General features: G+C 33.5%; 1 protein-coding gene across 1 annotated transcript; it reads right to left on the reverse strand.

Annotated features, from left to right (window-relative positions):
• Window positions 1–1,184: 1,184 nt before the first annotated feature.
• Window positions 1,185–3,536, reverse strand: LOC132285888 (uncharacterized). Its single transcript, XM_059788115.1, has 2 exons — window positions 3,097–3,536; window positions 1,185–1,828 (listed from the first exon to the last, which is right to left on the reverse strand). The coding sequence occupies exons 1-2, from the start codon at window positions 3,262–3,264 to the stop codon at window positions 1,283–1,285; spliced, it is 714 nt and encodes a 237-aa protein (XP_059644098.1). The 5' UTR covers window positions 3,265–3,536; the 3' UTR covers window positions 1,185–1,282.
• Between the last annotated feature and the right edge of the window lie 10,240 nt (window positions 3,537–13,776).

Raw genomic sequence — 13,776 nt, forward strand, 5'->3', positions numbered from 1 at the left:
TAATTAATCATTCAAATTTTCAAACTTGCAACACTTTTTACTAAACATGTTTTTATGTTTTTGCTTCTAAAAATTTTGTAACAAATTTACGTTACCAAACAAGCTTCTAAATAGTGTTGAACACACTCTAAAAGTATAAATATTACTTCTACTTCGGGTCAAAGCAAAAGTACAAAGTAACTGTCGTTGCCAAACGGGCCCTTAGTTTTTGGCTAAAAATCGTCATTTAGGATTTCGAAATCACATTTTATTATCTTATAAAACAGGACTTTATGTTAAAAACATTCATTTAGAATTCTGAAATCGCATTTTATTATTTTAAAAAACAGGGCTTCATACTGAAACTCTTCGTTTAGGATTCTGAAATCGCGTTTTATTATCTTAATATCTCTAAATTATTGGTTCTAAATAAAAAATTTAGGACTTATTTGTCTTTTAATAAGAAAAATAAGATTTATGTTGACTTTTTAATAAAAATTTACCCCTACAATGAAAATTTTGTTATAAACTAACAAGATATCCACTTGTAACCCAAAAATATGGATATGCTCATCGTGACCAAGCTGAAGGACTTGGACTTGAATTCTCTCTTTTTCTTTATCTCTATCACGTGCGCGCTAATAAATTGGATGGCTATTCAATAAACTACATTGTAACACCAAAATATATCATATTATACTCAAGCAACATATCATATTATGTTATAAAATTACAAGTTACAACTTTATTAGATTAAAAATTCAATATATTTATATAATTGGTGTTACATCATGGATATTGTGATCTAGACGCGCAAAACAGATACAAAAAATAAATAAATAAAAATAATAATAATAATAATAGTAATTAATACACCAGAGGATTCAGATTCCAATGTTGATAATTTATGTTCAAAAGTTTTGGACCAAGAAGTGATTCGAATCATTAAAAAAATAATTGACCGTCCCTACATGAAAAAATAATTCACCATTTCCAAATAAATAAATAATCTATAAGATTTCAGACTCATAATTGGAAGAAGTTTGTCCACTTCGAGAATGAGATAGAGTGTCATTATATATATATATATATATATATATATATATATATATATATACGGTGCAAACAATTAATATTATAGCCATTGAAGAATCCAATAAGCTCACTTTAATATATAGTGCAGAATGAGATGATTGACTTGATTAATATTAAAAAAGCAAAAAGCAAGCACTAATTAATGCCCAATGACGTGCACATAACTAAGCACTCAAATCATGTTATTAAAATTAATATATAAAACTTGTTACACTGATGATTCAAAGTCACTACTATTTCTATTCTCATCAACCTTTCCACTAACACTTCCAAACACGAAGTCAAGGTTGTAAAGCACTGGGACCATAGTGACTGAACACAAGAACACTAACACAGGCCCAAAGATCCAAAGCAGAAGCGGAAGCGCTGCGTAGAAAAGCCGATTCCCGACCGTGTTCAGCACGAAGCCCTTCTCAAGAAGCTCATACACGTACTCCGGTGTGATCACCATGCACGTGTGGTCCATCGGACAGTTTATGAGGAAGTTCACCTGGTTCACAAACCTAATCGAGAGAGAGTGGCACAGGAACGAAAACAGGAAGATGAGCAATAGTGTCACGTATTTTAGTGCCGCCATGAATTCACCATGAGCACCGTAGATGGTGTCGTTGAGCGGCTTTTTGATGCTGTAAGTACTGCTTATGACGGCAGCCAAGCCCGAACACAGAAGGATGGATGTAGTCGCCATTAAGGTCGACCCCATGATCGTGTTTCGGATGGTTTGGACGGCCAGTATGTTTTTCTTGTCATTGTCCTGCACAGGGAATTTTTTTTTTAGGAAATGTCGACATGCATGATCCAAAAATTAAGGACTTTGTCACTGCTTTTTTTGGTGGTGGCTCTCAATTTTTTCCTGATTGGGATAGCAATATTAAACATTTATATATCACATATAGTGGCTTACATTGTGGCCTACAATGCACAAAGTATCATCATGTCATAAAAGTTGTCTATAGACATGGGACTATTGTGCATGCAAATGTTGAAAGCTAGTCAGATCCTAATTAGATATTGCAAACACAATATGCCTTCCTACACACACAGTAGGAAGGCATCGTGTGTGTTTCCAATATCTATATATGTATCTATTAGTAAATGAAATATATATATCCGTACAAGTACAAATATACATGGGTTCAGTGCCCAAGGCTCCAACTGTTGCGGGATCCAAAAAGGATCAAATATATATATCCATATATATATATATATATAGCCAGTCTTTTTTCTTATCTGGGTTCAAATTGGTTCTTAAGAATTCATATTTAGAATAAAGTAGTACATGCACTTCAAAATCCTACATTTTGGGGTTCCTATAATGGATTGGTCGCATCCATGGTGACAGTGCTCATTATGTGACCAAAAGGTAAATTCAGAGAGGGTAGAACCATCATTTTAGAATAAAGAATCCGTATTTTTATGAACAACATATATACCCATTTATTGATAAAAATAACAATTAATTTAATCCTTCCTTAACCGACCACCATATATAGTCCTTGAATGTGATGCTAAATTACACAATGATTGTTGGTATATCTCACTTCAATCAAGATATTATTACTCGTAAATATATATATATATATATATATATATATATATATATATATATAATACACACTTATAGATGTTAAACCTGGACATAACTTTAATTTTTCAAATTCAAGAAATATTTTTTTATGCATAATGAGTTATAACTAAACCATTTGCTCTTTATATAATACATACATACATACATACATACATACATATATATATATATATATATATATATATATATATATATAAGCTTAGGAAAAGTACTACATGGCTTTGATTTTTTCAAATTCAAGAAATAGTTCGTATTCATAATTAGGTTCTTATAACTAAACCATTAGTTCATCATATATATCTATCTATATATATAAAATATATGTAGTGCTGGATTAATTGTAAGTTTGCAATCAAATGTCACAGCATTAATTACATGTAAACAGGAATGTATATATATGTATATATATATATATATATATATATATAGTTTACCTTGATGATAGCTGAGACCCACATGCGTCGTCCACTGGCATTTGTGCCAATTATAGTCGTCATCGGTTGGGTTCGGACCTTGTGCCATAACCAAACATGGTAAGCCACAGTTATCAATAAACCCAATGGCACCAATATCACATCCAGATAACATTTCTTCCATTCCATCTTTTTTGTTTTTCTTTCTCTCTCCAGAACACACACACACTCTCTCTCTCTAGGCACCTTAATTTGCACTTCTTCTCTATCTAGTTAGCTATCTTCTTTCTGGTGTCTGACCAGCTTGGCTATATATATATATTACGATATAAACAGTAAGAAATATGTATATGGACCTCTTTCAATGCAACATTCAACCATAAAAACTACGGCAGAGTAAAGCAGATGACTACTTTCTTACTAAATTAGAGACACGGCCTAATTCTGGAGTTATCTTTCTTTTTTTAAAGCCCTCTCGCCTCTCGGTTTACAATTATATGCCTCTGCTGTTGGTATATTTACCAAAATGGTACTCAACAGGAAAAACAAACTCAGAGACAATAAAATGACCAAACGAATTTTATATATATAACCCGATAGTATCATTGTCATCACGTGTCAATAATTTTATAGTTGTAACAACTATAAACATGTACTGCATCCTCGCAAAAATTTAAGTTATTAGCTAGTATTACTAATTTATTCTTTTAATTTCAAAACCCTCTATTATTTCATGAGGAAAAAAAAAGTTATGTGTCACGTAACTAGTGATATTTCTTACTTATACCGAAAACGTATAGTGAATCATATTATTATTTTGAATAAAAAAAATAATAAAAAAAGAGCAATACGGGTCTCGTGAATCATAAAGACAAACCTCCTCGCATCCTGATGTGTGGAGGAACTTTTCTCCTTATTGCTTAACTTTTGAAAATGTTAACATTAAAATTAGAGTAAGTGAGGAAACGGGTTAAAATTATGTGAAAAATTGGTGACTTTTTTTTTCATAAATTAAGATAAAGTACTAGAGCTATTTAAAGCTTATATATATATATATATATATATATATATTACAAAGAATTATGTAACAAGTACTAGTATTTCCTAAAATATTATTACCAAGAAAAAATAGAACTACATGTCTGTCACTAAAGGTGAGACATGAATATGTATACCAATATATATACAAACAATATACATAGCGAAAATAGAGAAGAATGCAAAAAATGGAATGGCATGTTCGCAATTTGGATCAACTGCAAGGTCAAAAGTGTAGAATGATAGGTGGGAACATAGTGAAAATCTGACTGGGCTGCTTTGGCTTGGAAAGATGTGGAGGAGATAAGAGGTGGCCATCTGGAGCACTCGCATGCCATTTTCATGAGGCCTCAACAAACCCACGTTAATGGAGAGAAGTGCCGTCAGCAACTTTGTAACGTATATTCCAATTTCCAATACGCGCACATATACATTACACACACATTACACACACATATATATATATAATATATATATATGAATTTGCCATATATTGCGCCTCCCGCACGACAGTGGTGCCATACACGTGTGCCTAAAACCCGTTATCTTAATTGCAAATATGTTCGTTCAATTCTTTATATGAATAGTGGGCACTCGTCTTTTCTTAATTGCTCTTCATTTTACTTGCTTTGGGTGTTATACTTTGTGTTCGAATTATTTAAGTTTGTATTTGACATAATACAACTAAGATTTTGCTTAAATGTTAGGTCACAAATTTATAGGTTAAGCCGCCACGGAAATCAATTATAGTATTTTATTAAGTCGAGAGTTATCCTAAGTCATTTAAAAGACAAAAAAACCGAATTTTAAAAGAAATTAATACATGCCCCCAAAGATTTTTTGGGCCAGCCCTTGAATAGATGATGGAAAAATCATATCCCAAACCACCAAAAAAATTCAGTAATATAATAGAGGATAAACTGCTCTTGGAGCCGCCAAAATATTTCGAATTACTCAAAGAGTTCCACTGAAAAAGTATTAATTAGAGTATCTTTTGCTTTTCATAAAAATATTAATGTAAGCAAAGAAAAATGAATTTACAATTTTACCCTTAAGTCAATTTGAGGGATTTTAGAAATCTAACTTTTCTTTCTCTACTACTCCACCACCACTCTCACACTCTTTCTTCTCTACCACCATTGTCGCCGCCTCTCTCATTTCAACCGCCGTAACCATTGTCGTTACCCTTATGCATTCCCTTTCTTCCCACTATTGTCCCTGCATCTTTCTTCTCTCGACCACCACAACAATTTGTTGTCGCCCCCGCACACTATCTCTTCTATCCACCACAATTACTATCACTCCCAATGTAGGTTTGTGGAACCCTAACCTTCTATCTCTCTCTATATATTTTGTATCGTGTACTAGACTTTTTTGTATCACAGTGTATGTGAATATATAACATGAGAGAGTTGGTTAAAACGTCTCGGGTTAAAGATGAGGATCTAAGAGGGCTTTCTTATCCTAACTCCAATTAGATAGAGATAGAGTTATCTATCATATCTAATTAATTACAATAAACACCACAATATAGATAAAATTAAAATATGTAATCATGTTCAATTTCCTTTGAATTAAACCTTAAAGTCAAGTATAAAGTGCAAAACTTATGGTTTTTAAGGGAAATAGTATAAAAGAACTCGCTTTAGGATTTTCGGATCGAAAATCAAACCGTAAACTTCTCCAACTCCGACAACCTTAAATTAGTTGCTCTACCTTCTCCTTCTTTATCTCTCAACTCTTTCCTCTCTCTTGATTATACGTACAATACTAACCCTGATAATAATGATTCTAAATAAATATATATAATTATAATTATAAAATAAAATAAAAATCCATATAATATAGTATATGGGCTTATATAATAAATATACTATAGGGGCTTTAATTCTGATACAACCCAACAAGGCCCTCCAAATAAGCTAAACCCAAATCCTATGGTCCAACTATATAAAAACCCAACCTATTGAAAAAAAGTAAAATAAGTAAAACAATAAATAAAACAAATAATTACAATTAATAACACATAATAACAATTAAATATACCTTAAGCACATAAGTCATATAATCAAACAAATAAACAAATAATTTATACCTAATTAAATTAACCAAGGCAATTAATCAATAATATCAATTAAATATAAATAAAGGTAAATAAAATAAATAAACTAATTAAATACAATAAAATAAATCCTTTAAAATATAGAGGTATTATAGTCTGCCTGAGAGGTGTCTGAGTTTCCGTCAAATAGAGAGGGTGACTCAATCGCATTCGTCGAATAGACAAAGTGACCCCTTCGCAACGAGAAATTATAGGGTACCCCAGGGGTGCCACGTCAGGGCCACTAACTTGTACCCCCATCCAATAGAATAATGTCATATGTCATATTTTCAAAATATTCCATATCAACCAAAACAGAGAATCAAATAGAGAGAAAGTTAATACCGTTTACACGAAATCCATGAAAACAGAAATCCCGCCCAAAATAATGGCGCCCAAAAATCTTCTCCCCAAACCCAAACCCAGAGAGTATAACAAAATATTTTACTCCATCCCACCCAAAATTCTTCTCTGACCGAAAAAAAAATTAGAAGAATTTTGTGTGAAAGATTTACAGACAAATCCTACAACGAAGAAGTTATCGGAAGAGGTATGACTTTACCAATCATTATTCTATCTTCTCCCATCACTTTCTTTTAATTTTGTGAAAATCTAAAATTACTGCTATATTATATTTCTAATGGACTGCGTTTATTCTTTTTGTTCTATGTGTCATACCAGACACCAGTCATCTGTTTTGTTGATTTATGTATTGATCTTTGCTTAAATAATACTAATAATGAGAATTAATTGAAGTGTTAAAAAAGTAATAGTATTTGCAGGTCATATCAATAGTAAAAATAGTAGTTTGATAGAATCTGATTTTTTAACTTTAGGATGTAATAGTAAAAATATTATATCAACCAACATTCTACCTTGGAAAGATGGAATATGTATAACTTGTTTGGAATTAGGTTGTACTGTAAAACTTGTTTATATGTTTTTGTAAATACAGCTTTCTTATTGTAAATATGTTTTGTGATTTTAATAGGCAACTTATCAAAATGGAGTCATCAGCTTCAGAGTTGTTGAGAAATGAAAATGGAGATTTTAACGAACTTAAAATTGGAATGAAAGTTTTTAGTGATGATGAAGTATATAGATTGTACTGTGAATATGCTTTGAAGAAAAGTTTTAGTGTTCGAAAAGGAAATTATCGACATGGAAGTGGTGGAGTAATCAAGCAACGTGAATATTTGTGTGCATTTTTAGGACATTATCTGTGATACCCCTTAGATCCGAGACACGGGTTAATCAGGCCCAGGCCCAAACCCGAGGGATATCAAACAATTAATATGTAACCGAACACAGAATACAAGATAAGATAAATAATAATAATAAGCTGGAAGAATACTAATTGAAATCCTCAAAATATAATTATTGAAATCTGTTAAATCTAAACTCCAAAACTCCATAAGTTACAACTCGGGAATCCATTCAGTGGACCCCTTATTAAAATCCCAAAAGAAACTAAAATATCTGAAATAAAAGCTAAAGGTAAACATAGCAAAGATTCCTACGTAGTCGGAGGAATGAATGTCTGTATCTGCTCTGCACGTCCAAGCTCTAACCCTGGAACTAACGAACACCTGAAAAATAAAAGAGTGGGTCAGGCCCACATGCAAGTCATATTCTACTACGATCCAAACAGTAATCCGATAAGCAGATACATCCTAGGAAGACTCAACAATATCTAGAGCAGTCCATATGTATATATATAGTACACACTATAGGACGCTCGCTAGTCCAGTAGGACTGTCTCAGCCTGAGTAGAAATACCATGCAAAACGCACATAATGTGGTCATGTGTACCTAAACCTACCAGGGAACAACACCTATGTCCAGTTATCCATTCTAGGCAATATACGCGCCCTAACCATGGTCTTGAGACTCAAGCTCATACCATGGTACCATATAATAAATATATAAAGTCCGTACTCCTCCTAATACAAAATATAATCTATCTGTGTAGTGGTCTAGTATATGTATAATCATCCGTCCTGAAACCATATTAAGTCATCCAACTATTTTGTTGACCTGACACAAGTAGGTAATGGACTTAACCTATATGGTTAATCCGTACCTTAATCCAAATTAGGCAGGACTTAGTATTTGAACTAGTTCATACCTAGTATGTCACCGTCCCATACCGGTACATACCATTCTCCAATTAATACAGTTGACAACACAGTAATAGATAGTCATCAACCATACCCCAGAAAAACATACATACAGTCTAATATGTTTATGATTAAAATACACATCCAATATAAGATTTAGAAACTCTATTACAGTCCTTCAAATTCATAAAATAGGATTACGCATACAACTCCTCCAAACAGTACCATAACTTGATGCAATATACAGTATAATTAAAACATCAATTAATTTCCATTTAAGCAAACATATTTTTTTCCAGAATAAATAATATATGCCTATAAAACGGCTGAGACATGATTTCCAATTTAAGATCATGCAAAGAAACCAATTTGCTAAAACAGTAAGCAACTAAAGTTAATTATTCAACCTTCCACCTACCAGTGTATTATGTAACCGTAAGTTGTCTCATGCTTCAATACTAATACTAACATACTTCCAAATCCTTTTTACATCTCTGGAACAGTTGTATAAACCACCCACAGCCTCTGGAATAAGTTAGAAAACTCCCTACAGGCCAAACCCAAACCCAGAACACGAAAACTAAAGAGAGAAGAGGTTGGAGCCGCTTCCAAAACATTGGAGCCGGCTCCCCCCTTAGTGGAGCTACCTCCACTACATGTGGAGCCGGCTCTACCCCTTGTAGAGCCGGCTCTACACCCTTGTGGAGACGGCTCCTCAAGCCCTAGAGCCAGCTCCCTCTTTTGGTGAGCCAGCTCCCTCTTTTGGTAAGCCGGCTCTCTTCCTTTGAGAGCCGTCTTCCGTTTTTGTTTGTCGTCTCCAACTCCGGTGACTAACAGAGCCTCTGTAATATGTTTTAATTCTCCTTCTAGGTTCAATCTTAGTCCTAGATAAATTTAAACCACTGAGATCCAATATAAACATGCATAACAACACAAGTTTTAAAACCACGCTTACAGAACCACCGTTAGAAACCTTTTAAGCAAATCATCACAAACTTAATGCAAATTACTTTAGTACAATTAACGACTATTCTAAGCACTTATTCTAGAGTTCAAACTCAGTCCCAGATTAATTACAAGGCATCCAACTGTATTACTAATCTCAATTAAAACAACGCTTAATCATAAACCTCATAAGAAAGAAGTACCAGAAAACTCAACGATTATGCAAAGTAGTTAATTCACGAGGTTAAATATGTTATTATGTTTGTTTACCACCGTTTTAACCTTTATTTAAATCCCTGGAGTCTAACTAGCATGCACAGAACACGAATTAAAGGGAAGGAATAGAATAGTAACTTGCCTTGAGTTTCAGTTTTGAAACTCTAAACCACTGTCTTTGAAACTTCTGTCCACGTCTGAGACTCCTACTCTACACCTCAGGTGCTCTTGGTTCAACCCAGAAGCACTCCGTCCGTGTATCCTTGAACCTCTCCGATAACGTCCTAGTTTCCACTCTCTGTATCTCTCTATCTCACGGTATTAGTATCAGTGAATAAGGTTTTGTTTTGTAACCCTAAACCAATATATAATACTGTATTTATAGGCTTCAACACAACCCTAATTCTAATACAAAACCAACCCTAAGTCGGCTACATCCGTGTAAATAAAACCCTAATATAACTATATGTGTGCCTCCATACAGTCACGTTAAAAATAATTAAATTTAATTAACTTAATTCAATTAAAACAACTAAATTACATCAGTTAAATAATTATCTATAATTAAATCAATTCAATTAAAACAAGTAAATAATTAAAGATCATTAAATCACCGCAATGAAAACAATTACAATTAACACATGATCACGTCAACAATTAATACAAATAAAAACAAAAGGCCAGTTAAATAAAAAAATAAAATAAATAAACAATTAAATAAATATAAATGCAATTTAAATAATTTAATAAATACCAGGACTATCCTTTTGAAATCAGGGGTATTACATTATCGATATGGTGATCCTTCCGATCCGAAAAAGGTTAGAAGATTGGTGACACGAATGGGTTATAAGGTTTCAATTAGATTTTTCATTATAAATGGAATGTGGAAGGTAAGTCATTTCAATGATGATCACAACCGTCATTTTGTTGCTCCAGAAGAGAGACAATTTTTAAGAATAAATAGAAATATAAATTCTGCCAGCACTAGCATTATTAATTTTATGGTTGATGCTGGTATAAAAGGGACAAAAGTCTACTCATATATTTTAAAAGAAGTTGGTGGGTCAGAACATGTTGGATTTACTCAAAGAGAGTGTCACAATTTTATCAATGAAAAGAAACAAAATTTGATTAAAAGAGGAGATGCGCAAAGTATAATGAAACATTTTTAGGTGTTGTCGAATTGAAGATCATATGTTCTATCACGATGAAGAATTAGACAATGAAGGTCATTTAGCAAATTTCTTTTGGAGAGATGGGAGATCAAAATTTGATTATGATTGTTTCGGAGATGTTGTGGTGTTTGACACCACATATCTACCAAACAAATATAACATGATCTTCACTCCATTTGTAGGGGTCATCATCACTTAAAAAATATTTTATTTGGTTGTGCATTTTTGTTAGATGAAACTACCGATTCATTTATTTGGTTGTTTGAAACTTTTTTTAGAGGCAATGGAGAATAAAGCACCGAAGACTATATTTACCGACTTGTGTCAAGCAATGACAAATGCCATTAAGAAAAATTTTCCAAATACTTGTCATCGTCTTTGCTCATGACACATTTCGAAAAATGCAAATTAAAACATTGGGAGCTTGTATGCTAAGTATGAGTTCAAATGTTTATTTAACAAATGTCTACATTGTGAAAAAAAAAGAGGATGAATTTGAAGCAACTTGGGATGAAATGTTTGGAAGATTTTGTGATGGAGGCAATAAATGGCTTAAAACACTTTATGGATTAAAAGAAAAGTGGTGTCCCGCTTTTAGCTTAGACACCTTCACTCTTCGTATTAAATCCACTCAAAGGAGTGAGAGTATGAATAATGTTCTAAAGAAGATATCTTGCAAGACCATAACCTTAATAGAATTCGTGCTACATTATGAAGAACAATGTGAGAAGATGCGTTTGGCAAAAACTCATGAAGATTTTCGTTGTAAACATAGAATGGTACAACCAAAAATAAGAAAGAGTGAAATATTGGAACAAACAGCTAGTGTTTATACAACTAATATTTATTACCTCTTTGAAGATGAGTTTCTTTCTAGTTTATATGTGCATTTGGAACAACTTCGTAATCTTAATAAACTCCACAATTATCGTGTATTTTAGGAGCATCACAAAGAGTGCCACATTATAGAGTACGACTATAATACTTCTGTTTTTCACTATTTTTTATTTTCTGGAATTTCTGAATTTTCCGAGGGTATTTCATCTTTTCTCGTTTTGCGTGCCAGACACCGTGGGGTGTGCTGAGTGTGTTCGAGAGTTGGTTGGGGCATTTTATTAAGTTCACGACTCTTTGAAATGCAATGATTGCCATTTGGGCATTTTTTTGTTTTTCGGGCCGGTTGGTCTCGGGTGGGACCCGTTACAGGAATTGTTGTGTACAGGGACTATGGTTGGGTCCAATTGCATCACATTTATTTTATTTAATGTGTTAGATGTGGTTGTGAATTGTTAAGTGTATGCATATATATATATTAGTGGTAGAAAGTTAAAAAGAAAAAGATATTTCATTTTGGTGGGGCCCACCATTATTTTCTTTTCTTCTAAACGGTCATGAGACCATTAGTTGGTCTCATCTTTTCTCTCTCTCTAATCTCACAACTCTCTCTCCCTCTTTTCTTATTTCTTTTTCTTTTTCCTCTTTCAATCTTCAATCCTTGATTTCTCTCCAATCGTCGGGAGTTTGTTGGTGCCGTTTCTGGCAAATTAGAGAGCTCGTTGAGATCTACGATTTGATCATAGTAAAAGTGTTTTTGGTGCACTTTGAAATTTCAGAAATTTGGGCTTGGATTTGGAATTTTGGGGTTTTCTACATCAATTTGAGGTAGAGTTGTCTAATTGTCGATTTTCCTTGGATTTAGTAGTTAATTTGATATTTTTCCCCTCTTTTGGCATGTCAATTTGGTGTTAATTGAATGATGCAAACTCTAGGGTTTTGGTTCATGCTTGAGTTTTGTCTAATTGATGGATTTGATGGAATTAAATGTTTATTTTGTATACGAATCTCTAATGACATGTAAAAAGTGACTATGTGGTGGATTTTATATCTTACTTTTATTATGATTGTTTGGTGTGTGTTGAAGCATGCTTAAGTTATTCAATTATCTTGTTGTGGTCATCAAATTGTTTATTGCATAATGAAAGCATGTTGATAATTGAATGATTGAGATTAAAATGCTCCATATGCATGGCATGAGGATACTGTTGGGTATAAAAGAGGTGAGAGTGTAAATGAGATGTGTAGATGTGTGATAGTGGGGAAGTGAAGTGTGGATACATGATAGTATGGATGGGATATGGGAACAAGAGTAGGTATAGTGTGACGTGGAGTTGCATTAACATTTATGCATTGCATTATATGTGATAGTGATGAGGATTATTTGGAAATTTAAGCGCCATATGTGAAATCCCTCGCTTGATCCCACTTCTTTTACCTATTCATTGTGTGTAAAGCATTGGATTACTTACTTTGTTTGAGGAAGTGCCACTTAGGCAATCTCTGCTGAGCCGTTGTGCTCACTCCTCTATAATTTTTTTTCAGGTCACGTGGTTGAGTTAGTGGGTATTGATCTTCCACGAACATGGACGAGGTTGGAAAGGATTTTCCTTGTATCATATTGTATTATGATGTATATTTTGAAAATTTTAAACAATTCTATGTAATTGATTTATTGTTATAATTTGACAATGTATTTGTATTTTAGTTAATAATTTGATGTATTTTGTGTATGGCCATGGAAGCATGTGACAATCATGTTTGGTATATTGGGATGGGTTAGATGACTATGAGTTATTTGATTAATTTCATTGATGATGATGTCTTGTGATATGTATGACTGTTGTTATGAGTCTGGGATAGGCTGTGCATTGGGTTTGACTCACAAAGAGCCTGGAGTTTTTGGACCTTCAGGTTGCACTTAGCAGCACTTCAGGGTTTATCAGCCGGTTAACAAGGCATGTCAGCCGACTGACAAGCATCTCGAGATCATTCCAGTGAGTTGTGTAGTTGAGAAGCCTTGTTTCGGCCGACCGAACCTCACCGTCGGTCGACCAAAACTCCATCATCAGCTGGCTGACACCCCACCTCTAGCCGGCCGATAGTTCATCTAAAGAAAGTCCCTAGAGCATGCAATTTTTGTGATCGTTTCAGCCGACCGATTCTGTAGGTTAGCCGGCCGACGAAGGTCTATCAACCGGCCGACCTTGCCCTTTTGACCAGTACCTTTGATTTTTCCTCCCAAGTCATATCTTAAAGTACCTTGGAC

Source organism: Cornus florida, unplaced genomic scaffold, assembly GCF_030987335.1.
Source record: "Cornus florida cultivar Cherokee Brave unplaced genomic scaffold, ASM3098733v1 CherokeeBrave_3.0.0_Hap2_Chr11, whole genome shotgun sequence".
In the NCBI taxonomy this organism is placed as follows: domain Eukaryota; kingdom Viridiplantae; phylum Streptophyta; class Magnoliopsida; order Cornales; family Cornaceae; genus Cornus; species Cornus florida.